The sequence below is a fragment of the Mytilinidion resinicola genome, assembly GCF_010093595.1.
Source record: "Mytilinidion resinicola strain CBS 304.34 unplaced genomic scaffold BDZ99scaffold_25, whole genome shotgun sequence".
NCBI classification, from domain to species: Eukaryota; Fungi; Ascomycota; class Dothideomycetes; order Mytilinidiales; family Mytilinidiaceae; genus Mytilinidion; species Mytilinidion resinicola.
In genome coordinates this window covers 50,960-75,731 of record NW_022985461.1, presented here as the reverse complement: position 1 = coordinate 75,731, position 24,772 = coordinate 50,960, and the positions used below count along the sequence as shown (strand labels likewise).

At 51.5% G+C, this 24,772-nt stretch overlaps 10 protein-coding genes across 10 annotated transcripts; 3 read left to right on the top strand and 7 right to left on the bottom strand.

The window, feature by feature from the left end:
- Positions 1-228: 228 nt before the first annotated feature.
- Positions 229-3,081, bottom strand: BDZ99DRAFT_452726 (HEC/Ndc80p family protein-like protein). Its single transcript, XM_033718291.1, has 3 exons — positions 2,967-3,081; positions 893-2,904; positions 229-831 (listed from the first exon to the last, which is right to left on the bottom strand). Exons 1-3 carry the CDS (start codon positions 3,009-3,011, stop codon positions 621-623), a joined length of 2,268 nt encoding a protein of 755 aa, XP_033570663.1. The 5' UTR covers positions 3,012-3,081; the 3' UTR covers positions 229-620.
- A 570-nt stretch (positions 3,082-3,651) lies between these two features.
- On the bottom strand, positions 3,652-4,581 carry BDZ99DRAFT_399033 (heme peroxidase; the record flags this gene model as incomplete). Its single annotated transcript, XM_033716111.1, has 3 exons — positions 3,652-4,061; positions 4,115-4,293; positions 4,346-4,581. The coding sequence occupies 3 exons, from the start codon at positions 4,579-4,581 to the stop codon at positions 3,652-3,654; spliced, it is 825 nt and encodes a 274-aa protein (XP_033570662.1).
- Positions 4,582-5,899: 1,318 nt separating this feature from the next.
- Positions 5,900-10,306, bottom strand: BDZ99DRAFT_502933 (DUF1765-domain-containing protein). Its single transcript, XM_033723930.1, has 3 exons — positions 8,918-10,306; positions 7,289-8,866; positions 5,900-7,238 (listed from the first exon to the last, which is right to left on the bottom strand). The coding sequence occupies exons 1-3, from the start codon at positions 9,883-9,885 to the stop codon at positions 6,398-6,400; spliced, it is 3,387 nt and encodes a 1,128-aa protein (XP_033570661.1). The 5' UTR covers positions 9,886-10,306; the 3' UTR covers positions 5,900-6,397.
- Positions 10,307-12,442: 2,136 nt separating this feature from the next.
- BDZ99DRAFT_481699 (uncharacterized protein) lies at positions 12,443-13,398 on the bottom strand (the record flags this gene model as incomplete). Its single annotated transcript, XM_033722436.1, has 3 exons — positions 12,443-13,050; positions 13,264-13,323; positions 13,377-13,398. The coding sequence occupies 3 exons, from the start codon at positions 13,396-13,398 to the stop codon at positions 12,443-12,445; spliced, it is 690 nt and encodes a 229-aa protein (XP_033570660.1).
- A 1,735-nt stretch (positions 13,399-15,133) lies between these two features.
- On the top strand, positions 15,134-15,941 carry BDZ99DRAFT_467825 (uncharacterized protein). The gene is made up of 2 exons (XM_033721107.1): positions 15,134-15,692; positions 15,743-15,941. Exon 1 carries the CDS (start codon positions 15,341-15,343, stop codon positions 15,521-15,523), a length of 183 nt encoding a protein of 60 aa, XP_033570659.1. The 5' UTR covers positions 15,134-15,340; the 3' UTR covers positions 15,524-15,692; positions 15,743-15,941.
- On the top strand, positions 15,453-16,302 carry BDZ99DRAFT_160354 (uncharacterized protein). The gene has a single exon (XM_033712859.1). The coding sequence runs from the start codon at positions 15,650-15,652 to the stop codon at positions 16,199-16,201; it is 552 nt and encodes a 183-aa protein (XP_033570658.1). The 5' UTR covers positions 15,453-15,649; the 3' UTR covers positions 16,202-16,302.
- Positions 16,303-16,759: 457 nt separating this feature from the next.
- Positions 16,760-18,473, bottom strand: BDZ99DRAFT_502930 (uncharacterized protein). Its single transcript, XM_033723929.1, has 3 exons — positions 18,180-18,473; positions 16,975-18,121; positions 16,760-16,908 (listed from the first exon to the last, which is right to left on the bottom strand). The coding sequence occupies exons 1-2, from the start codon at positions 18,349-18,351 to the stop codon at positions 16,998-17,000; spliced, it is 1,296 nt and encodes a 431-aa protein (XP_033570657.1). The 5' UTR covers positions 18,352-18,473; the 3' UTR covers positions 16,760-16,908; positions 16,975-16,997.
- A 2,018-nt stretch (positions 18,474-20,491) lies between these two features.
- On the bottom strand, positions 20,492-20,986 carry BDZ99DRAFT_491438 (uncharacterized protein; the record flags this gene model as incomplete). Its single annotated transcript, XM_033723105.1, has 3 exons — positions 20,492-20,760; positions 20,823-20,907; positions 20,960-20,986. The coding sequence occupies 3 exons, from the start codon at positions 20,984-20,986 to the stop codon at positions 20,492-20,494; spliced, it is 381 nt and encodes a 126-aa protein (XP_033570656.1).
- Positions 20,987-21,936: 950 nt separating this feature from the next.
- Positions 21,937-23,065, bottom strand: BDZ99DRAFT_526174 (uncharacterized protein; the record flags this gene model as incomplete). The annotated part of the gene is made up of 2 exons (XM_033726110.1): positions 21,937-22,412; positions 22,462-23,065. 2 exons carry the CDS (start codon positions 23,063-23,065, stop codon positions 21,937-21,939), a joined length of 1,080 nt encoding a protein of 359 aa, XP_033570655.1.
- A 954-nt stretch (positions 23,066-24,019) lies between these two features.
- BDZ99DRAFT_399004 (uncharacterized protein) lies at positions 24,020-24,469 on the top strand (the record flags this gene model as incomplete). The annotated part of the gene is made up of 2 exons (XM_033716109.1): positions 24,020-24,085; positions 24,158-24,469. 2 exons carry the CDS (start codon positions 24,020-24,022, stop codon positions 24,467-24,469), a joined length of 378 nt encoding a protein of 125 aa, XP_033570654.1.
- Positions 24,470-24,772: the final 303 nt, after the last annotated feature.

Below are 24,772 nucleotides of genomic sequence, written 5' to 3'. Positions count from 1 at the left end.
TCAATGCGCTCATGCAAGACCCTGGACGACCCCCGCAGCGGGGCCGCTGAGTGGTCGACGGCCTGCGCGACGACGATAAGCTCAGATCGATATGACGGCGTGCGGCGTGCGAGCTTTGGGCCGCGTGCTGGGCGTTGATGGTGTGTTTCTGGGCGCAAGCGCCTGGAATTGGCTTGTGAAAGGTGGCTGTTAATATCTTACTCTGAGGTGTGATGGAGAGGCATCGTCAAGATGACCGTTGTATTGCCCTTCGCCCATCTGCGGAGCACCCCCTTCAGGAGACAGGAGTAGCATTAGATACGTAAGAAAGGCAGAGCCACGTTCATTAGGTCTGAGGGCGGTGGCATGAGCAACGCAGAAGTCTTCGTGTTTACGTATCGAAAGGTATCATCCAAGCCGAGCCATAACACAACACCCCAGCCCATAGACAAGAAACAAGAAACCAACTCCCCCCAACCCCTATCCTGTCCTTCATCAATCAGCCCCCAATTGCTTCCCGGGAAATGAAATCGTGACAGCGCCTCCCTCTCCCCAACGCCAAAACTCCGCTCATTATGCAACAAGGCTGTACATCGTACTCGAGTTACGAGTGACTACTGCTACCCAACTGAATGCACATCTTAGTCCTCAAACACATCCTCATCATCATGCACACCCATTGGATCCGGCTCTTCGAGGCACTTCTCCGCCTCGTCCGAGACAAAGGTCTCGTAGCCCTCGAGGTGGGTTTGGATGTGCACCTTGAACTTGATGATGTCGTTCAGCATGCGCTCGATCTCGGTGTGGAGTTCCTCGCGGAGAGATGCTGCACGCAGGGTGAGCTGTTCGTACCTATTTGAGATTCAGATTAGCAGCTGTCACTGGCTTGCAATAATAGTATGAGAAGACTCACTCAAGATTCGTACTCATCTCCCGTTGCTCCATGACCTGGACGCTGTCGCTCAAACCCGCCCTCATTTTCGCAAGCTCCTTCTCCATCTTCTCGATTTGCGCGTCGCTGGCCATCTTCTGTGCGTTGGTGATTTCGCGAGTCTTTTCAAACTCCTCCTCAGCCGCGCGGACTTTGTGACCTAATCCCTCGACTTCAGACTGTTTATCGTCCATGGCCTCCTTGATCTTGTCGAGGAGGTCGTGGTTGTTCATGTCCGCCTCGAGCGCAGCATTGCGCCTCTCGCTGATCTCCTTGCGAAGAGAGAGGATATTGGTCTTGACGGTTCCGCGGAGGTCGAGGTTCAAGAGCTGGTGAGGCTGGTATCCATTGCCTGAGTCTGCAAGGAGCCGGTCCGAAGAGTCTTGCCCTTGAGATGCGCCCACTTGGGAGCCAGAGAAGTTCGGCCCATCGTTGGTAGTGATGACGATTTCATATTCAAGCCCTTTCGCATTGGCAGCAGTGGCTGGTATGATACCAATCTGATAGCCGAGTGAGTTGTACTTTTCGACTGTCCGCTCAAGTTCGTCGAGTTTGCGAAGTGCTTCGATTTCTTTCTCTGCGACTTTCTTCCTGGTCTCTTCAAGGCGTGCGCTAGTAGACTCGACGCCCTTCTGTAGTCGCTCGCGCTCTGTGTTCATGCGGTCGATATCGCTGATAGTTATCCCTCTGCTGTCAACAATTTCTTGCAGACTTTGCTTCTCATTTTCAGCCTCCTCCAGCTCTGCCTCGGTCTTGCGAATTTCTTCCTCTAGAAGTTTAACCCGGTTCTCATATCTTTCGACTTTGCCTTCCAGATTGTCATTGTACTTCTCGAATTTGGCCTTATCTTCCTCTAGGATCTTGATCTGGTCGTTTAAGCTATTAAGTCGGGGTCCGCTCTTCCCTAGCTCGTCTATCTGGTCTTCTAGTGCCTTGTGCTCAGCCTGTAGGACCTCCAACTCCTCCAAGTGATGAGAATTCGCTTGCTCGAACTTGGCGGCCATCACCTCAACATGCGGTGCGACCAGCTTTGCCGGATCGTCGTCTTCGCCATCGTCCTCAACGTGTAACCAGGTTTGATATGCGTCAGAGAGGAAATCGAAGATGATCCTGTCGTGTAGGACGTCGTGGCCCGCTTCGGCGCACACATCGTCGTAGCTGCCCGCGTTGTACTGATCCATCATTCGAGCAAGCTGCATCATCCAGTGTAGCAGCCCTAGGAATGTGGACCAATTATTTCCACCCACGGCCGCGATTTGAGACTTCATAATTGATTTCTCGAACGGATAACGCAACTGTTTAAGGAGTGCTGGTACCTCGGCGTCGATAGACTTTTGGAAACGATATGCCGGGTCGATACGGTGATATAGCCACTGGAACATGCAGTTGAAGTCCTTTTGCGTTGGGGAGCTCATGGACTTGTGAGTGAGAGAGTGCTTTGCTTCCATCTCAAAGTTCCCATGTGTAAGGTACTCCATGAGCTCTTGTGCCATTTGCGCCCGCACCGACGCGTCCTTTAGTCGTCTGGGGTCTACCGGCATCGCAGCGGTGGCTGGCGTAGTTGTGAAAAAGCTTTGGCGTTGTCCCATCCCACCCGCGCCAGACGACGGTCGCGCTCTAAACACGCTGCTTCGACGCTGTGAGCTCTGGTCCTGGCTAAGTGCGGACGCGGGTGTTGTGAGCCCTGCGCCAGGCGCAAGACTCTTGCGCCCAGTGCTTGCGCCGCCAAACATGTTGTTTGTCGAATTGCGATGCGCGGATTGGAAACCGCCCATACCTGCAAGATTGTCGCCAGAGGAGGAGCGCTGGAAGATTGGCTGGCTCGGGCGGCCAGGTGCGAGAGACATGCGCGATCCAGAGGTTGAGCGCGCGTGGTTCGTGGTGAAAGGGCCGCCGAATGCGCTGTTTTGCATGTTCGAAACGGAGTTGGAGCGCTTCATCGCGGAAGCCGGCATGGGAATTGCGGAGGGATTGTGCGCGATGCCGCCCAGCGGCTGCGTTGTGAGAGTCAGAAATGCGACGAAGCAAGGAAGCTGCGGCGTGAGATACGACTTACCTCGCGCGGACGGCGGATAGAGAAGACGCCCGTTTCTTGGGCCATTGGGTTGTATGGGCACAGGCAGCTATTGATACAAGTGTATGCTGGGGGCCTAAGAGCTGTTGGTGGTGGGATGCTGGCGGTAAGATGCGGTGTATGATGGGGGATGCGCTGGGTGAAATGTTGTGTTGATGTTTTGGCGGCAAACATAGGACTGCCCAGCAACAGCCTTCTGATTGGTCGAGCCAACTCACCACCAAAACATGCAACACCAAATCGGAACTTTAATGCCAAGCAGAATTAGCACTTTACTCGACTCCTCACTACGCGCACATATTCACTTAGTGTCAATATTTGCAAGTGCTTCAATGCGTTTTTGCAGAGATTGAACAAGAGTCCGAAGCTGCCGAAGTTAACCTACTTTCAGCGAACATGATAATCGTACATGAATCAGGGTATACCCAGTAAACGAGAAGGACATCAGACGCGAATCCAAGAGCCCAAGTATAGCAAACAAGGATGCAACAGAAGCACGTATCCTAGATCCGCTGTTGTCACATCCTGATGACCTTCCCTCCTACTACACTGCAGCAGAGCAATCTACCAACCCGCTCTTCCCACCACTAACCCCGAGCAACGACATCTTGACCATGCTAGACAATTATTAGCAGGCCTCCTCTGCAAAGCACGCACCCATAACCACTTACGCAACAACGAACGCCCCATTCCACGCCACCTGATTCCCCACAAACCCCTTGAACGGCCCCTTCACATCGTTCTGCGCCGCCAGGTTCTTATCGCTCTCAAAAGTGAACGGCGCCGTCCCGGCCAGCATCTGTCCGTAATACGCCACATCCCAGACGTTCGGCGTAGTGTCCTGAGCCGCGCCTGCCTTCGCCTTGTTGACGAAGAACTGCTCCGACGTTGTGTGCGCCCCAATTAGCGCGGCGAGGTCAGTTGCAGTGAAGCCTTTGGCTTTAAACATGTTGAAGAGCTGGTCACCGCTGCCTGTTACCGAGGGAAGTTGGCCCGGGGTGGAGGGCGTGGTGGAGTCCTTGCGGCCGGCGTAAAAGGGCATTGGGGGCCCAAGGGGGCAGACTTCAACGGCGATGGCTGGGTATAGCTGTCAGTGGATGTAGGATGGGGAATACAGCAAATGTGCTTACCTCCAGCAAATTGAATAAGATCGGCCATACCTACCCCATACTTCGCGCGAACTGTCGGGAGTTGCGCGCATATGTCTTCGAGGCCATTGTTTTCGCTGCGGTCGCATTCGCCGCTGAGCATCAGAGACCCGTTGCAGCCGTCTACGAAGCAGTCGTGGAAAGCCGCACGAATAGCTTGTCTTCGAGTGGATTAGTTGACGTCTTGGCTTCAAGTTGGGATGGCGGTCTTACCGCGCGAGGTTATTGCAGCCTCCTACCCCGAGGAAAGATAGCTTAAGCTCTGTAGCGATTGTCCACCACACTTGTGGACAAAGCGCCCGTGGTGCAATTTCATACGGTACGGACCTCTTCGCTATCCGTAGACCTGACTCAAGGTGCTTGTCTGGCCAGGGCGACGTTCCCGGCACGGTCAATGCATGCACTAGACTATACGTGCCAAGGAGAAGCAGGAGTGCTGAGACATGCATTGTAGCGGGCTAAAAACGAACCAGACTAACTCTTGACCTGAGAGGAAAGGCTTGAAGAGGTTATGAAAGATGAATCAAGAGGCGTGATCTATCTTCCAACGCCACGCGGACCGGACGCCATGTCTTTATACTAAACACGACACGGTAACTCATTGTGAATAAGGAGATTCTGTCGAGCTTAGTTTGCTGCAGCTGCAGTATCGTTTAGTGAACCCTTCGGTCAAGGACTATCAGTCGTGGTTCGTATTACATTGCGGAAGGAACCAGACCATCGCGAACCTGCAGGAGGACGAGGGGCCCGCCGAGCCGCATCCCCTGATGTTTCTCAAAGCCTGTCGACTTCTTGAGAGGGCAGGTTAGCATTCATGTCATATGTGCGAGCGGAGATCATTCTCCCCCTCAACAGACCACTAGTCTTGGGAATTTGGAGTACTGGTCTTCAGCCATTGGAAAAGCTAGTCGCTAGTTGAGGCGCACTCGGAAGAACATCTCGTGTCCGCTTTCAATTGTGCGCATGGGTCACAGCCTTCAAGACTAGGCCGAGGAGAATGTCTAAATAAAGCCATCGGATGGAGGATGTTCCCAGTTCCCTCGAGCTGTTGTGTCCTGATCGGGACTGTGGGAGCGTGAACTCTTGCGCAGGCCCGAATGCTTCTCTCTAGTGACGTCATCTACTTACCGCAATCATGGCAAGAGATGCAACAGAGATCGAAGAGGGGGCCTAATGAAGAACAAAGTGAATATCAATCTGTGGCGTCGCTAGAAGCCGTTGAAGGTGTTCAAGTCGCGACGCTCGTGGCTCTGTGAAGTCAAAGATGTTTGGCTCGGAGAAAATTTCGACGCTCCGTGAACGCCTCCATGTGGCATCTCTCCTCGTGGTTTAGGCTGGGGATCGCCTTGGTCACTACCGTTTTGAACGGTGCAGTGGAACACTCGAAGAGCGGTATTCCAAAGACTCAGAGACTGTACGCCCTCCACCATACGCGATATCGAGCAGCTAGCACAGTTCAGCTGCAAATGGGCCCAGTGATTGGCCAGCATACTTTTGGAGAGCCGGTCAGCAACGTAAAAGTGAGTCAAACTTCTGCAGATGGAGTTTCTCGACATGAAAGACTATCGCATGCCTAACATGAATCAGCACGCTTTTGCAGCGTATTACAGAAGTTAGCATGAGCACAGGCAGGTGGTGTGAGGTTGACATACCGTCAATTCCTCTGTTGCAATAATGAAGCCGCCGTATACCTCGAGGCCAACAAATCACCTCACTGTCTCGGCTCCTCCCGCGATCAAGATGCATGACGCATATATTGTTGCACTTGTCCCTCAGGCCAGTAGTATTTGTTTTGAGATGGATTGCAACACGTGAGAGTAGGATAAGAAGAATTGTTTGCGCTCGGCGGATGCAGATTTCGCGGGCCTATCGACCCTCTATATACGCCTGTTGTCGGAGATATGTACCGTTCCCAATTGATTCCGTCTGCGATAGAAATAGAAAGAAGAATGTAAGGCTATGCGCCATACCACCCTTCCCAGGAACCCTTACGAAATCCGAAAGCCTGTAAATGAGGCTAGATAATGTGCATTCTAGCGCGACCAAAACTCCTCGGCAATGTAAAACACGCACATCCGAATCAACGTGTATTTTACATCGTGGAGTAATTAAAAGACCCGAAATATTGTCGTACATGAAGACCCCATAGGAAGAATAGCCACTAAGCTCCACTCGTCGAAGGGTAAAAAATGCCTCAGTACGGGATACGCTAAGGTCGAGACAATGAGATAAAACCGAAGTCAATTAGCTGCCGATCAAGGAAGTCTATCCCCGCATCCTGAAATTCTCAACCGCGAGTGTTGGTGTCTCGACAAGCTTATTCGATGGCACACCCTCGGTCTTTCTGCGATCAAAGAAGTTCTGGCATTCGTGAACAACCAGAGCCCATTCAGCAAGTGAGCGGCCGGCGTATCGACTAGATTGTGCCACGATCCCAGTCGGCCTGGCGCTGGTAACGGGAGGGAGGAGTATATCTTCATCTTGAAGATGCATTTGTGCCGGCAAAGGTAGTCTGGGAGGAAACAATCGCATCTCCATCGGCCTGTGGAATCGTTTATCGACATATTCAAGAGAGAAACGGAAAAAGAAACTCCGGTGCGAAACTAGAGGTGGACGTTGCTCGCCGCTCCTCGAATTGGGTCTAGACGGAGTGGGCGTTGATGTTTTGGATGGAGGCGAGGTAGCAACAGGCTCTTTGGGTGTAGGTCCTGGACTTCGTGACTTTGATCGCGATTTCGGAGTACCACTAATGAAACTTCGGAGCAGACTCCATCGCTTTTTGCCAGCCTCTTCTTCACCGGTACCAAACTCGGACGAATCAGTAGACTGCGCGGAAGGTGGTCGCGAATCCGGCTCGGAGATTGCATCCAGTGACGATAATCGTCTCGTGGCGGAGTTTTGTACCACCCCATCAAACGACAGGAAAGGTCCTCCGCTCGCGACAACTGGGTTATCGTTCCGAATTATGAGTAACCGCCGGCCTGGTGCTGGGTTGCATGGTGCTGTAGACGGAGGACTTGCCCCTTTCAGTTCGGAGTCTTCCCGTAGCCATAAGTAATGACTCCAGACGGATCGTAGCCTGTCATTTAATGTCTTCAAGATTTCGCTGTCCCAAACGTTAGTGGAAGAGCCGATGACTGTCTCATTAGGACTTACGTGTCAATTTCCGTACCCTCCCCATCGTACCGCGCAATTCGCCAGCATAGCAAGCGCATGTAATAGGTTCGGACCATCGGGCACCAATGGTTAAATCTGCTTTCGAAGAACTCCGGCTCGAGCAAGAAGCTGAGACAAAGGTCCATCTTCCGGCTCTCGTCAGTAGCAATGAGGTTCCAGATGCTGAACAAGAAAGAATATAGCTTGAGTTCGGTCGTGGTACTCTGACTTGCCGCCATCTGCATGCACACCGATAGCCAGAAGGGCCAGTCTAAAACAGACTCTTGCGATGGAGCGCTTTGGTCATATCGAACCATGATGACAAGGGCTTCTTCCAAAAAGTCGCAAAGAGTGTAGCAGGCCTGGCTATCGTAGATGGAAATCTTTCTAGCTGCTGCTTTGAGGATATGGCCAAACGCTTCTGCAAACATACGGCGGGCTGTGAGATACAAAGCACCTCGGTCGGAAAGGAAATCTCTAATCAACATGATTAGACGGTTCTCCGCCATCAGCCGAGTTGCGTTCGCAGGCGGTACTGGAACCGTCGAAGCGGTAGCATCGGGATCGGCGAGTACATCATCGAATGTTATGGGGGCGGGTCCGTTGGTAAGCTCTTCTGCTGGGATTGCAGTAGCATTGCGGTTGAGCGTTGCGTCCAGGTTCTCCAGAATCTGAGCGTGTACCATGACCAAGCCTGGTACGCAAATCCGTTCAAGATGAGTAGGTTCTGCAGGCAGGAACTCGGTGACAAGAATGTGATAATGCTTCACAAAGACATAAAACAGATCGCTCTCAGTCCCGGTCCAACGCTTTACCCAAGGCCCATACCAGTCCCAGTTGGCGGTGCCCAAAGGTGGGTTAGCAGCTGCGCGCAACATCCTCGATGTTTTGATGATAGACGTGAACTTTAAAGAATGGAGACTCGGTGGAAATATTGGGACAACCCGGTTCGCGACTGTATCCAATTTATCTCGCCTTGAGATACCGGATTCCTCCAAAACGCGCCTCATAGTATCCAGGGAGGGATCCCATAAGCGGACCAAAGCATCTGCTATTCCGGGGCAGAAGAAAAACGCATAGGCACAAGTTTTCCCACAGAAAGTCACCAGACTCGCGGCAGCGTTTCGAAGCGACATTTTATCCACAACGAACGCCATCTGCGATAGCAAGTTCTGAGTAAAGATGTTCCGGACGTTATGGTATACCGATTCCGCTAGGAAGTCAGAGGCGCCAGAGGAGAGAGACGTTGTCGAGTTAGCAGTCAGCGTCGACGCGGTGTCGGCTCTATTCGCAAGGGCACAAAAGGGTGATGGAGACAGTCTCCACTCGGGCCTTTCCATGATGCCTGCAATCCCTTCCAGTATTGCCGGGCGGTCCGTACCTGAAATGGACAGATTATTCCTGCCGGAGAGCAACTCCAGAAGACCAGTCCACCAACCATTCAAGATGTTTACACGTCTATCCAAGTCCTCAGGCCGCAACTTGCTGTTTGAAGGGTGTATTGCGTAAGCTCGCAGAAAAGGTAGGAGGGAGGTTCGGACCACATTCGTTTTCATAGCAATCGACTTGGATTGAAACCTGAAACGAAAGTTAGCAACTGAACACCCATCGCACTTGTACTCCGCTTACTTGCGAAGGTCACCTTCCAGTGTCCTGAAAATGCTCCATAGCTCGTCCTTCTTCCTGGGCTCGATCCTAGCGCCCTTGATCTTGTCGGAGGATAAATTTCTTGGTATTGGGGGGACTTGGTGTGGAGAAGTGGGCGATTGAGGGCCCAAAGGCAGCCGATCAGAGGAGAAAGATCTGGGTAGGCGTGGGACGTCCGGAACTTTCACCGGTGGTGGTACTTCGACTGGGCTGGGTCCTTTCAGCAGAGCACTTAGCGGTCGCTTCGGCTTCTTGGATAGAACAGCCCGTTTGCTCGGGGTGGGAGAGTTATCCCGGCTGTCCTTTGGCCCATCCTTATCAAGCTTGAAGGTTGCTGCGACGATTGACCTTCTACGTCCAGCGTCTAAGTTCTTCGCAGGTTTTGCTGAGTCTCCCGCCGCAGCGTCCCTTTCTCCCTCCTTTGTGGGGGAAGATGGTCGAGACGATATCCAAGATTTTCTCCGTAACCTCGTCATTGATCTCACGGGCGATCTTGCTTTCGGGGTGGTCGGTTGGCTATCCTTGCCAATATCGGTGGTCTCAAGGCTCGCTGGCTCCTCATCCTGACTGCTGAAAAGCAAGAATCTCGACGACCGGCGCGAGGCATTTCGCTTCACGGAGGGGCGCTCGTCTGTAGTAGGAGTCTCGGTGTCCGGGCTTGAGTCACCTGAGGAATGGAAGGAGTCCGTTTGGGCCAAGGCAGTGGTGGTCGACTTGAGCTCGTCTTCCGAGATGGTTCCCTTGAGCTCGACGAGGGAAGAAGAGTCGTCGAATAGTTCCTTGACGTGTGGAAAGTATGTGTAGCTGGCAGCCCGAGGGAGGTATGCGGACTCGGGCTGGCGGAGGTCGTCGGCGCCAGGCGCAACCACTTCAGAGGCACTTCGATCTCGCGAGCGGGTCTTGCTGGCCGACATGTTGCTTCTGCTCGCGCGCGAAATGAGAGCGTGCATTGTGAGCAAGAGAGCGCAGGAGGCCCTCCTCCATGCGTCGGAGGAGCTTCGTCAGGTGTCGTCTAGCTCCGAAGGGTCATGTTTCTCGACAACGAAGGAATCTCAGGTCAGACTGCGGTCGAGGAGGCTGTCCCAGAGGCGGATCCACAGCAGCGTCTCAGAAAAGCGAATGCCAGCGGACGGATTGCGTTATAGGAGAGGGCGGCGGACGAGCTGGAGGCCGGTTCTCGAGGCGGCGGCGGAAAAGCAATGGTAACGACAGGAGGATTTCAGTTCGAGCAGGCTTCAGACTTGGGTCCTGGTCCTGGCAGCAGTGGATGAGTCCGGCAGATTGCCTGGGGCGGCTCAGGCTGGGACAGGGAGCGAGGGTTGTCTTGTCGCAGCGCGCGGGACGAAGTTGAATCTCACAGGGATCCGCAGGGGTCACGGGCGGGCGTGCGCCCTATTTTTGGCTTTCGTTCGAGAAAAGAGGCGGCGGCGGCTGCAGGACGAAGAGGCGACGGCGATCGTGGCTAGGCAGTGCGATGCCCCAGAATGTGCAGCAGTAGGTTCGATATTCTAAGGGTACCAGAATCCTTCAGCCATCGCCTCCGCTACCGAACGTCGCCACACCCACTGCACCCACTGCACCCACTGCACCCACTGGTCAATCCACGGGTCTTCGGCCAGTCATGCGTCTGGGAAGGCTGACCGCAATCGAGAGATTACGACGTCCATGCCAATGCCGTCGACTCGGGCACGCAACCACCGCGGGTCCACTGTATGTATGCACCGCCATGCCGGTCAACCATGCTGTATGCTGAAATGACGACGCTCTTTGTCTCCGCTCTCGCGGCCTCCTCTGCGCCCGTGGTTGTGAATGCACCCGAGGGCGCAGATGTGAAGCTTTGAAGCCATGTTCTCTGCTGTCGCTTCCAACCAACATGCGTCATGCGTAGGGAATGCGCGTAGGATCTCCGCCATTAGACGGCCGATTCTCTGTCACTGGCCACTAGTGTTTGAGCGGCCTGCATGTCGCCCATCAAGGACTTCGATGCTTCTGAAACATGCGAGGCTGAGTCCCTTTCTGTAAGATAACGGCCCGCCCTAGCTCCGAATGGCCGTCGTTGGGTCTGGTGGAGTTCGGTTGACGCTCAGGCTCCACCGTGCAGTGGTGACGAGAAGCACTAACTCTGCCGTCTTATTCTAAATTTCATGCCGTTTTGGGCCCTGCAGCCTGAAAGCCAGAACTTATAGACCCTTGGAACGGTGAATTGTTTACTGACCACTCGCTTTCTTGTCGTACCATCAGGGCCTAACATTCTTCTTCTGCTCGTCTAGCATGTCGGAGTGCTTGTTGACCTTACTGCTATCACCGTGCTAGTAGTATACATCCTTCTCGGCCTTATTTTCTGATTTCTAGCTTGGAGAGTAGCATATGTATGCTTAATGACATATCTCTGGCTGGCACAGGATTGGGACCAAGTCACTCGCGTTGTGTAGGTAGAGGACAACGATACTCATTTCAAGCGAGCGACGGTGGGGGAGATGAGCATTCGAGCGTAGAAGTCGTGAAGAGCTGTCCTGATAACCATCCTCTGTTTGATTCTAAGTCTCATGTATAACAGTAAGTACAATATCTCAATGTGCACCCGAGCAATTGCCTTTCCCGTTCAGGGAACTGAGCTGCTCATGCTCCAGCCTGAGCTGTGGCTGTGCTGAGATGAGCGTATCCTAAGCCGAGACTGAGCAGCTTGTTGGAACCCAGTTTTGGGCCCTGTATTCGACATGGAGGGTTGAGACTGAGGTCCTCGCCCTGCCTCGGAAGGCCCACTTCCGGGCCCGTAGGCCTGCCAGGTTCTAGTTTCAGGGCCCCAATTCTTGAGTAAACTAGCCTTCCAATGAAAATTAGCTTAAGGCTGATCTGCGCCACTTTATCATCAAGTGTTGCTACAGCGACCGAGAATTTGGGGGACATACAAGGGTAAGGATGCCTCCACTCATGATACGAATTCACGTCCGGCGGAACCCTCGTACAATACTACTACTAGATCAGATAGCATTTGCAACAGCGACGACAGGGAAATATCTAATAATACTTTTAAGCATGTTGTAAGTCTTAGTACCTCTACCGAACCTGCTACGCCTGAAATAGGCTTGTCTTCTTTAAAAGCAGATCCCAAGGCGTCTAGGGCCTTCACCAACACCAAACTAATGGCCATCTTATCCGTATTAGGCCGGAAGGCATGTTACAAAATGTGAGGACCTCATTCCCGTACCGCTGTAGCTTATTTCCGTGCCGTCGGGGTATGAGATTGTGGCATCGTCACATCAAAGTATTTTGATCCTTCAAGAACATCATCACGTGAACTTCAACACTAAAGCTATATAGATCTAAACGATCAGTCGGATTGATAACCGATTGGACCGTGATAGGTCACGGATTTGATTGGACTAGACTAGAAGGGGTGTGGATTGTCGATCCGGCGGCCGGATGGATTGAGAATTGGACGGCTTACAAACCACGCTGAACTGTACCAACCGTCCGCGATCGCTCTCCAACGTCCTAAATCTTCACTTAGGCAAAGTATGAGGGAGGTGGGGGTGGGGGTGGAGGACCACCCACAGCGGCCATGGGCCGGGGAGGTCCGGTTGAACCAGCTGATTCGATCACACCGCCCTGTTTCTGGAATATTGCTGATATACCAACAGCAAAGATCAAGGAGAATGAGAAGGTCAACCACTGGAGAACACTCAGCGTCTTTCCAGCAGTAATGCGAATCGTCGAGACAGTATCTCGTTGAGTGATGAATGCCATCGCTCCGGTTGCCTGGCTGATTGCAATAGAAGACGCTAGGACAAGCCCAACCGATATCCAGATCGTTGTTAGGGAAGCGCTTCTCAACATCTTCTTCCGCTTCAGTGCAATCGCGTTGTCCTTTGTTGATGCCTTAAGTTGTCGCTTTAATAAGAGCGTCAGAATCATCCCATTAAGGAAGAGAACACCGGCGGCCGCGAGGAGGTACAAGATAATCTTGGATTGAATATTCAGGGCCAAAGATACCAGACCCATGGGGTCCGCGACGATCGCGTCAGAGTTTTCGGCGATGGATTTGAGGAGAGTATCAACCATCTTGCCAGAGGTGGACTGACAGGTCATCTTTTCTGAGGGAAGAATGCAGATACCTAGTCATTAATTAGCACTTCCTTAAAATCAGCAAGTGATAGAAGTACCAAAGTAAGCCACTCATATCTCCGAAATGATTAAAGGGTTTCTCCCTTCTAGCTTTACAGCAAAGATGTTCGGAATGCCGGGCGAATTAGATACGCAGCCAGTAAGACACAAGGCTATACGAAAATAAGCAGAGTCTCAAGGTCATGGATATGTAGGGATCTTACAATAGAAGACAGCAATTGGGATAGGTAGGAGGTAAACGCAAAGCCGAACGTTGACATTCTCTAATCAACAAAATCAACAACAAAACCAAGGAAGTCTTCGGATAGAAACTTACGCATCTGAGTAGAGATAGACATATTTAGATCTACGTAGAACACAACGAGAGACAATTCCAGTCAGTGCAAGTGTTTGCCTTTTGTCCTATGTATTATAGGATGATCGAGCCTTGTGCTGCTCGTAGCTGCGTTGCTGCTTGGAAACTTAACATCTATCTCAGCGACACACGGCCTATGTATCCTGACAGATAACTACAGGCCACGCCGCTCTTGACCAAAGTCGTGGCACGTTTTCTCCATGAAAGAGGTACAAGGCAGAGGTCCACCGTCCAGTGTAGACACCCGTTTCGCAACGATCCTGCCTGCCGCTAGCATGACTCCACAAAAGCTGTGCCACCCCACGCGCGCGTATCCTTACGATGCATTAACAGATATGTAGAAGGAACGGCACAATAGCCCCACAGGAGTGGACCCACAAGGTTTTGTTCTGTTTCAACAGGTCGCCGAGTAGGGCAATGTCAGCGGCATTGACATTAGGCGCTCCTCAGGAAGAGGTATCTTCTCCGGCCGTTTTACTTCTAGTATCAACATGTTAGCAAGAGAATGGCCATCGACGAAACTTCTACGAGTCCTTGCTCCGAGGATTTTCTGTGCATATATTAAGCCACATATCCGAAAAGCGGATGAGTTGATAAAGTTTTCATAGCGGTCTTAGATCTCGATCGTCAAAATTCCGTTCACTAACGATCATCTGGCATGACTAAGTCAGTCGTGAAATGGAAGAGGGCATATCCAACCACTTCTTTAGATACATAGCCGCCTTATTGGCGCTATCACTGAGACGAAGCCACAAACCACCAAGAGACGCCGATCCGAAACTCCTCCAAGGTGAACCTGAGGGGAGAAAGCGGAGAATAAGGGAACCTGAAACCGAGGAGCGATTAAGCGCGTACCGACGGAGGCGGCACAGGTAGCAGAGTATTCGCCATTCGCGGGCGGTAGGAAAGGGTGAATAATCTTGGTAGCAGAGAGCGCTGGGACGAGTGAAAGGCGTGATAATTCATCCTCGAGTAAACAAAGGTGGTGTGGGAGTACCTACCCCCTTCGTTCGACGTCGCGCACAGCTTGGGGCGCGCTTTAGCTTTGAGCATCGTCCGGAGGTTGAACTGATCATGAATCCACCGAACGAACTGTTCAGAGCCTTGGCAAGTCCTGCTACTCTGGCCGCCCGCGCTGCGGCAAACGCGTTACGCCACACCTTAAATAACGGTGCGTCAAAACCTACCAACAATGGGAGCTAGGGTGTTTCCTGCTCGTATCGTCTGGCTGCTTGCGGCAAGTTTAGGGTTAGACATGAACCTGCGCCCCATCGGCTTCACTAGATCCACTCGTTCATCGCCTTGTTTCTACTACCAGCACTCGCGTGCCATCTCAAGTCTTTGGGTAGACAGAGTGAGTTCACCACAAGAGATTTCTAGTGCCAGCTGCTTTCAAGAATGCGTCTGTCCAAACTGAGCTAGGGGAGCAAATGTTTCTGCACAGCTCCCTAGCGCTAGCAAGCAGGCAGTATCATTACGCGAAGGACAATCGTGCCTCCAGCTTCAGTAGAGAAAATTATGGAACTCGCCGCATGTGACTAGTAGATATCTAGCTCCTTGATTGCTCTGCCCATGCATTTCATGAATCGAACTATCTATTTTGGGATCCTACGCGCGCGCGTTGTACCGGTAGAAGGGAAACGCTGCATACGCCGCATCTTCTCCTCTAGCAGTATTCAACCAATTATAGAACGAGGGACACGCAGATGAAGCCCTGTGCCTTGTTTGATATGATGAAAGATGAAACGGAATATGTATCTAGAAAGCGAAGTAGGTACGATAGTAAGTATATATGCCCAGTACACCTCTCCAATTCCCAATATCTACTCAGTCTCAACATCCACGCAACTTCAATATCTTTATCCACGCATTTTCAATACCGGCCAATCTTGACAGTTACGCATTCAACATCACATATCTTTGAAATGGCTGCCCCCTTTCCGCCTCCCTCCACCTCGGCATATGCACTCGGAACCTTTGTTGGCGGTGGCTGGAGACAATGGGCAAATGCTGCCGGAGAAGACTATTACGAACGGGTAGATACTGGGTCTACGCAGTTTGCAATCCCGGCTGGGTGGGAGGATGTAGCAGCGGTGTGTATATGCTAGATCTTAACAGAAGCGAGCTGTGCTGATCCCGTTCAGGACACATGGACACTTGATATCTCCAAATCTTGGGTGCAATGGTGAGTGTCAATCGTCATCTGGAATGCTTACAAGTAATTGGAGATCTCGATGAGAAGTAATTCCCTTGTCTCATGCAGGCGCAACGCACGAACTGGACGGATCAGACGCACAAATCCCAACCCCCCTGCACCTCGCACTTACCTGGACACGCCCAATGTTCAAACGCACCTCCAACTTGTTGAAAGAAGTCCCGAATCCCACGAGTTCTTGTACCGGAGGGCCTTCTTGGCCATCTTGAAGCATTTTTTCGTGGAGGCTGAAGGATTCGATGTTGTCCAGGAGGAGTCGCTTGGGGAGACAACTGTCGGTGAAACACAGGCAGACATGTCGGTGCTCAAAATTCTTGCTCGCCCTGGGGGTAGCATGTATGCGTATGACTACTGTTTGGTAGAGAGCAAGAGGGCCGATAGAAGCTGGCCTCTGACGAGAGATCACTTGAGCAGACACTGTGGCAGCCAGTTAGAATGCTCCTACGCACGTCTGTCTACGCGTCTCAGCTGTACAGGGTTCACTTCTCAGCTGGACAGGGTTCACCTGTTGTTTTGTCACCGTTGCTGCCTGCAACCCCTGGTCTCTCTTCACTATATAGCCACTCATTAGCACCTCAATACAACTGATGCTTTCCTCACTGATCCTTTGCCCTTCCTACGCCAGCTGCCACACTGCGGAGGCACAACGAACGCATCTAAGAAAGTCTACGGCATCATCCATATCGGGCTTCACGTTCAGTTCTTCACTGCGAACCACGGGATACTTACGGCGTTGAGCGGCGGCTTATACCTACGAAACGATGTCAATAGAATCACAACCATGCTTGCAAACATGAAGAACAACCCACTTGGGGTTTTACCATAAACAGAAAATCTGCACATGGGAGGTGCTTGGTATGGGGGAACGCTGGGGGTTCACTGGAGTTTTGGAGTTTGTTGTTTCTGACATTATATAGACGGAATGCCATATTCATTACACTGTCTCTATAGCCTGTTTGAGCACCTGGTGGTCTTGGAAGCTAGCTTTGCACTACGGCTTCATCATTGTCTCTACTACAGAACTTGCGACGCGCCTGCTACGTGTCTGTTACTCTGCGCTGTCCTGTTACGCTGCTGATGCACGTTTGTCACTTCCTCTTGTCTCACTATGCTTCCTTTTTCCTTAGACGTCCTCTAACTATATAGTTACTCATTAGCACACTAATATAACTCCATGTCTCCTGCACTGATTGCACCTTCTTACGCCAGTTGCCAGGTCTAGCGTGTAGTTGACGCCACTAAAGAAATATGGATTGTTGGAGTGCAGTAGTCTCGTTCCTAGATAGAGCCGTATCGTTATTAGTTCGGACCGACTGAAACAATGGTGCTTGGAGGCGTTGTTACCTTTTGACAGCTGATATTGTGACTTATTTTCCCGCTAGAATGCTGGAGGCAAAGGGACCTGGGCGGAGAGAACTTGCTCGGGCCCAATAGACTATTCCACTCTTATGCTCACCAAACCAGATTTGGGATTCGACAGTTGACCCTGACGGGCGAGTCAAGTGTCTTTCCTCTAGTGTAACCTCAAGAGGACCGTCCTTCCACAAGAATGGTGACCCCAAGCCAAGCAAGCAGCCAACTTTAGCAGCTTCTACTGTCCCAATCGACTCGTAATCCAGTATAATGTTCTGGACCTCAATAGGCAGCGATTGGAGAGGTGTAAAGATCCAAGGTCTAGCGGAGGCGGTAGCCCAGATAAGGTAATCCAGTGCTAGATCCGACGGGGGTTCAATGCCATTGAAAAGAGGCTCTGGAACAGTACATTCGAGTGAATGCTGTATAGTGACATGACAAAGCATGATATGCTTGACTGATAGGACCATGTACTGTGCCTGCGCTTCCCCAGAAGCCGTTGTGTTGATAAAGTCTCGAGATGATAGGTGTCGTCGGGCCATTGACAGTCCTTCTTGAATTTCTTGGCAGAGAACGACGTAGATGCTACCAACACGTACAATATCATTCTCAAATGGCTCCCAGGCAGGCAACTGGGTAATCCATACATGTACTCCCAGAGGGAGATGCCCCCCTGTGTTCTGGCGAACCTCAAAATCAAGAGTTGAGAGTCTGATAATAGCTCGTCCAAGTGCTCGTAAAGTGATGGAGTTGTAACGTCTCCGATGGATGTGCCTCCACTGGTGATGGAAATCGTGGAGCAAATGATGGGTGAATGCACGCAGTCGGTTACCTACCTTAATTTGCGGTTGCCAATAGGTCCCTTCTGGATCGAAAATCGGCTCGAAAGGTAAGGGTATAGGTCCGTCGAGCGGTTTCATATCGGTCAAACTCACAGCACGCTCTCGAAGAAGAGCAAATAGGATTTGGCTACAGCCGTCGCGATTGGTGTACCGTAATACGTTATTTTGGATGTCGAAAGTCCAGAGGGACTGGTACTGAAACTGACGATCATCGCCAAACGGATTAACTACGTCATATCTCTCGCCATCAGACCACCTGAACGGAAGAGTCTTATGTAAGGCGTCGAAAGTCACATCTATACACGTTAACAGTGCCGCTACCAAAGCCCTGGTCGGGACTCAGCACTCACCTACCTTTTTCCAGATTAAGCAAGATGTTAGAGAAGCGTTGCAGATGTTCCTCATCGCTTTCATAAGTTTTTCGGATGCCGAGAAGAATTCGAGTTGTGGTATGATGAGGGTCAACCACGCCAACTTCTGGCAACGTGGATAGTGGCTCTGAGAGAAGATAGGCCAGAACTTCCATTTCGACGGTAAAGAAGGGACCAAGGGAACCAGAATGGTAATACTAGCAGCGGGCTTGAGCCCTTAGTAACTGTTAACGGAAGGGAATGGGGCAATGGCGTAAAGTGATGAGGATGAGGGTGGGGTGAGGTTGGGGTGCGAATGCAGGTGCCTGTGCAGTTGGGTGGGGTGCGCCAAGACTATCTGACAAAGCTTACAAGGTCTCCCCGGCCACCTGTAACCTGCCTGGCACAGTGGCATATCGTCACGTGAGAAGTGGGGATTGGGCAGTGTGCACATTGGGGTGATATAACACCAAGTTTTACGGATAGACCAAGCGCATCCTTCGCGTGGCATTACAAAGGTACGAAGAGACGTAGATATAATAATGGATAAAAATAGAAAGACCTTAGCTGAATTCTCTTCTCATACGTGAAGCTTCTTGGGCTGTCTTCAAGGGCAAAAAAGATCAAAAATATGGAATATCTTACGACACCTCTGGGGATCGAACCCAGGCTCCCTGAGGATTGTTAGTGACCTGATCAAACATCAAGCTTTGGGAAGTCGTACCGAAGGAACGGGCTTAGCAGGCTAGTACTGTTAGTATGAGAAGTGTGGATGACCTGGAGGTGATGCATACCCCGCGCGTTAACCACTCCGCCAAAGTGCCTGTTTGATGGACGCTGGCAAATTTTTTCAAACTATACAGTAAGTGAAATCGATACGTCGGGTTTCTCCGCGAGCCTCAATACGAACACCAGCCCAACCGAGACAACCATCTCTTCTCCTCACCTTCATCCTAGCGCGTCTTAGTCGCTAGTCTATCCCCTCTCGAATATATACATTCTGCCTCCAGTCTCTCCCATGACTATCCTCTTAACCTCTTTCTACACTTCCAAAAGTGTAGACCCGACATGCGCCAAGTCAAGTTGCTAAAAATAGCATTATTCTGACCGTATTAACTTTCTTAATAACCTTCTTCCGACAGTAACTACTGCAGGCGATTAGATCACTAGTCGCGTGTAGTCGCCTTCTGCTCATTTAGAGCACCTCATAGAGTTCTCATTGTCTGGTTACTGTGAGCCTTACTAGATTGTTATCTATCTTGGATAGAATAATGAGCGTTTTAGAGCACCTCAATACATGTACAAATAAATAGGGTTTCTACCGACTCGGACCCGTAGTCACTTTCCCCCGCCCTTTACCTCGATCCAAGATTATCCTCTCGCTCGTTCCAAACCATCATCAGACTCTTACCTACGGCACTCTCCTCTTCCACAATAAAGTTCCCTATCCTCCGCAGTCCAACCCATTCAAGCCCTCGCATTATGGCAGGCATTTCTTCTAGAAAGATGCACACCAAGAGCGATTGCCTATTACTAAACAGAGTAAACAGGTCGGAAATGCGCAGGGTTCTCCATATCTCAAGTGATGCAGATTCCTTCTTTAAACTCTATACGACCTTTTGTCGACTGCTCTCAACTCTCCTCCCATGCCGAGATTTGGTGTCGGACACGCAAAAAGAATCCAAAGATGAGGTCTACATCAACATACAAACCAGAGAGCAATCGCCTGATCGACACTAAACCTCGATGCTGAAGCGGTCTGATGAATTTCGGACGCCCATACTGGCTCTAGTCCTTGCTTTTGATGAAATAACGCAACTTCATAATCAGTATATCTAGAGGTCTGAGCCCGTGGATATAGACGAAACCTAACTTCAGTCCTTCGACGAGTCTGATGACTCTTTAGGCCGCCCATACGGTCGAATGCTACCACTTAAAAGAAGGGGCAGAGCTCACGTAAACTGATGTGTTTTGGAAAGTAGGCTGAGCATCTCAAGCGGTGGGTAATTAGTGTAATAGACTTATGCCGATGCACTGTAGATCCTTTCAAGACCTGATACAAACCGCTGTATAATTTCCAGGGAGCAACAGGGACAGCCAATTCCCGACCAACGATGGCACACGCGTGAATACAGATTAGAAGGGAACGCCATTGGGTCATTTCATCCCCAATAACAAGCACACACCGCAAGTCACTCATCCCGCGGCATCTCCAGCTAAGACTCAATCAAAAGATTGATATAGTCACATTCAACAAATGCTGTTTTACAATCGCTCCAGCCAGTGTGCCATCCGACCACCTGCTCGCACGCAAATCTAATGAGCAGCCGCCGCCTCCTCCTCCTCCTCCTCGGCCTCGAACCAGTCCTCCTCCACCGGCGCGGCGCCGCTCTCCGCCTGGCCCTCAATTTCCACCTGCTGCGTCTCGTACGACTTCAGGTCGCTCGCGATGTCGCTTTCCTCGGGGGACGGCGGCGCCTTGGGGATGGAGAACGTCTGGACGTGGCCCTCGGCATCCGAGGCCTTGACGGGGGTCGGCTTGTAGTTCTTCAGTTCGCGGAGGTACAAGTCCTGGACGAGGTCGGCTGGGAGGAGTCGCTCGTTAGCAATTGAGCCTGGCGATGGGCTCTACTAGATGGAAAGTTACCTTGGCGGACGGCCGTGGGCGTGATGAAGGTTCGACGCGAGACGGCGACACCCTGCTGCCAGGCAACGCGGGCGAGCGATTGGCGCTGCGAGGCATTGTTAGATGGTGTCGGACTACTGCAGGCAATTGAGGCTTACCGAGGCCCTGAGTGATTGCGCGAGCATTGTGAGGTTTGGGTTTGTGGTGATGTGCAGGGCTGCTGGTAACTGGGAGAGCTTCTTCGGTCGTAAGGTTCTCTCGTCGGAAGCTGGCTGGAGTTTTGGCCCGCTAGAATTAGTGGCTTGGCACATCTCCTTGCTGTCACCATTCACCATTTCATTTCTATAATATTAGATTACAGACACATCAAATAGGCACATTTGAGTCTCACTAGCAAGTTCGGAGCAGTATTCGTTCCAATATCGCCTCTCTATCTAATTAGCAGTCGGTCTACCTTTCCCGCTCAACCACTTTCTCTCAGCGGTCCGTATTTGCACGCCTTTCGGAAGGGTGCGACTCGTTTTTCTGAGAGTAGGCCTTTTCCTTCCCAGGTTACCATTCGTGAATAGTGGAAACCTCCCAACATAAGCCGTCGTTCTAGATACAGAAAAAGGGTATCATAGTGCAGAAGGCAGAACATAATTGAGGGGTTGCGTGCTTGCTCACATCTTCAAGTGGGTAATGCAAGGATTGGTATTAAAAGAGAGGCGCAGGTGGCGTTGTTTGAGGGTTCGGTGAGGCGCCATATTTACGCGCAGGGAGTTGACTAACGGGTACTTGGCCCGCGCGTAGTCGTGTTCCACCGGGCATATGTACAGCGCCCTTGAATAGTCCTTATAAACTTTTCTTCTATTTGCAAGAGGGCCTCACATCTCTTTCTAAAAATTGGAACACATGTAAGTCAATGATTTGAACAGACTGTAAACTCGCTTGCCCTCTCGGCGTCATCTACCACAACAAAGGGGATTGGCACTGGATATATCAAACGGTTCTTATTACTTGATTGTCAGCCTGCTTGCCATCCTTTTGATGAGCCTGACTGACCTGGTAGTACATCTGAGCGAGTTGAACTGTGTCGGCGGATTTTTTAAGGAATCCACAATGGCCTTGAAGACATTGAAACCATTGCCACGCTCTACACGAAAGCCCACTCTGAGTCTGAGTCTGAGGTATTGTTGGTCGTTGGAGATGTAATCGTCCAGTCCTCCAAGTTCTCCCGATTCTCGGTGTCCGCGTCGGTCTGTACACTAATTGAAGGACGCTGGGCGTGCGGAAGATCGCTCGAAGGATCCTGGGACTGGGCATTGGACATGAGATTGGAGGGTCCGCTTTCCGAAGCGTATTTCGGGAGGTGGACGAGCGTGTAGCCATAAACGTCGTCTTCGGAAGTTCCAATTCGCTTTGAATCCACCACTTTTGGTCTGTACACTAAAGTGTGTTCGCTCTCCGGGAGGACTGCGCCGTGGTCCTGTTCGCCCAGCTCCTTGGGAAGGTCGGAAACGTCGCCGGACCAGAGTCCGTAGAGGAAATCGCCGAGGGCGAGCTTGCCGAGTTCCTGCATCGAGTGTGGGGTTGATTCTTGTACAGGCAGACGAACGATATCAATGGCTCCTAAACCCCTGTTAGTGCCCGTAATATTGTGAATATCAGAATAACTCACCGTCATCTTGGAAACCCCGCTGGAAGCTAGTACGACATAGATCCTGGTGGAATGGTCGCAGCTCGAAGGCGACTTGTCGGAATGAGTCGTCCGTCCCGAGTCTATGCTGTAAGAAGCAGTAGACACAGTAGTGGAGAATGGTTTCGACAAGCGGTCTCTGGTCCGCTAGATGCTCGTATATGAAGCGAATTGCCGGGCAGAGGTCAAGTGGTGGCGACGGAAGGCTACAGGCGAGCTCAGTCTCTCGAATGACATTGGTATGGGCTAAAGCCTGAAGTTCTGGTACTTCGAAGATCTCTGCCATGCGACAGAGCTGAGCGTGCATGAGTAGTGAGAAAGGTAGAGCGCCCATGTCATCGTAGGAGAGGTAGTCGCCAGTGTAGCAGAAGCGGAGAAAGTGCACGACGAGGTCCACAGACGTTGCTTCGACACTCGCTCTAGGGATTCCAGAGGCGCCTTGCTCAAATGATAGCTCTAGAAGTGGACACCGGCGGCCAATGGTTCCAGGATGGAGATTGTGGATGGTCATGACTCCATCTGATGCGACGACGCTGAGGGACGCATTGCCCGCCGGGAACCGGGCGAGGAAATCCAAATTGGCCATGTTGGTGAAGCTTTGGATTCGTTGCGGGGGAGGGGTGGTCGCCAGTTCTCGCTCAAGCTGTTCGCGATGCAACAAGAGGTCTGGGCTGAGAGAAGAGGGGTGAGAGGTGACGGGAATTGAGGTAGTAGCTGAGGTTGTAATACTCCACCAGGCTGTGTTGAGAGGCCCCAGGCTGTCAGAATGCGTAGACAGCGGCGAGGACAGCAAGGCACCGCTAATACTCCGCTCTGTCAAATTAGGCTGCAATGATGGTGAGAACAGATCAATCGGCCAGCGTAAGTAGCCGTCGACGAAGCCTCACCTCTCTGACTCCGTAGCTACTCCCCGTCACAGAAGGGAAATATAAAGCAATGACTCTGTCACCAGCACTTGGGCAGTTCCAGACTGTCCAGCTCAAATAGTGAGAGGTGAGCGGGGCGGGCCACGGGACCGGCATCGTGCATTTCCAGCCTACGACTGGACGGAACTCTTACTGTACCTTGGTTCTAGAGTCTCCAGGGCTCGCACATATTCCATAATTAAAACGCTTCCTATTCGACCATCGCTGTGTGTAACCCAGGTTGGTTGCGCAGCCTCGACCGTGGAAGGCTGCGGGAGTCACCCGCTTGGAGTGGGGTCGCTATATTACAATAGGTAGCATGGCATAAGAAAGATGGGACTCTATTTCGACATGGGCTTTTTCTTTCTGGCAACAATTGTGTAGAAACGTCTTCTGATGCCTCCGAGTGCCTTTGGTGATGGAGACGCGGCGTCAGGAGACGTGACGCGTGTCGGGCGGCTGGTGGGGCTTCTCCCGAGGCCCCTAGCAGTAGTTCTATCCTCCACAACAAACCTTGCCCTCTCAACATTTGTTGCTGCCCGCGGGTCCCCCAGAATCTATTTAAGACCGTTTAATCCATCTTACTGACGCTCTCCGAACCGATCGAAACCCTCTCCCAACCGTGCTCTTGAGCCATGGCGCTCTTTTCAATTCTCCCAGACAACCTCAGTGCCTTTGAAACATGGACAACCCGCATTTTCGTGAGCTTCCAACCGAGCTTGAATTTGGAGTACTTTATGATTGAGAAAGGTGCTAATTGACTCCTTCCCTAGTTATTTCTCGCCATCCTAACCATCGGGCCATGGGCCGCCCTCCTTATCTACGACGTCTTCCTCTATATATGGCGCGCCATAGCTTACGAGATACCTGTGTTTGGGGGGCGAGCGCGTGGCAAGACACGTCCAAGGGCCCCGAGCCTCGTTGCGAGACCGAACGGCCATCGTCGAAGCTTCAGTATTGGGAAGCCTTCGTCTCTCGGCAGCAACTCTCCAGCTTCATTTAGTGGTACAAATCACACGGATCTGTCGGATGTGAAGCTCCGCCAACTACACGAAGAGCACGAAGACAGCTCTTCAAGTACCTGAAACGGAGATTCTTGATTGGTTTCCTTGCATCTGCTACCGATCTCTTGCCGGAGTCCTCACCGTCTTTCTCAGAGAAGTGGACTGCAGTGTCACGGGCTACTCGGAACGGACACCTCATGTGTGAAATTTGGCAACAACGATTAGCAACCTTGTAGCACGAGCCTTTGAGCTACGAAAGATACACAAGTTTGCTACCATTAATCTGGACGCCTTCGCCCGAGTGTAATACCAACTTCTATTCCTGGAACTTGGTATTGTCATCTGGCCAGTGAACAGCGTCTCCACCGACAACGTCGTCATGTG

Coding starts and splice junctions, on each gene's coding strand:
- BDZ99DRAFT_452726 (XM_033718291.1), bottom strand. CDS start 3,011: ATGGCCCAAGAAACGGGCGTCTTCTCTATCCGCCGTCCGCGCGAG. Junction 2,905..2,966: donor CTATCCGCCGTCCGCGCGAG/GTAAGTCGTATC, acceptor CTCACAACGCAG/CCGCTGGGCGGCATCGCGCA. Junction 832..892: donor GAGATGAGTACGAATCTTGA/GTGAGTCTTCTC, acceptor AATCTCAAATAG/GTACGAACAGCTCACCCTGC.
- BDZ99DRAFT_502933 (XM_033723930.1), bottom strand. CDS start 9,885: ATGCACGCTCTCATTTCGCGCGCGAGCAGAAGCAACATGTCGGCCAGC. Junction 8,867..8,917: donor CTGGAAGGTGACCTTCGCAA/GTAAGCGGAGTA, acceptor CTTTCGTTTCAG/GTTTCAATCCAAGTCGATTG. Junction 7,239..7,288: donor GAGGGTACGGAAATTGACAC/GTAAGTCCTAAT, acceptor CGTTTGGGACAG/CGAAATCTTGAAGACATTAA.
- BDZ99DRAFT_467825 (XM_033721107.1), top strand. CDS start 15,341: ATGGCTGCCCCCTTTCCGCCTCCCTCCACCTCGGCATATGCACTCGGA.
- BDZ99DRAFT_160354 (XM_033712859.1), top strand. CDS start 15,650: ATGAGAAGTAATTCCCTTGTCTCATGCAGGCGCAACGCACGAACTGGA.
- BDZ99DRAFT_502930 (XM_033723929.1), bottom strand. CDS start 18,351: ATGGAAGTTCTGGCCTATCTTCTCTCAGAGCCACTATCCACGTTGCCA. Junction 18,122..18,179: donor CTTGCTTAATCTGGAAAAAG/GTAGGTGAGTGC, acceptor TAACGTGTATAG/ATGTGACTTTCGACGCCTTA.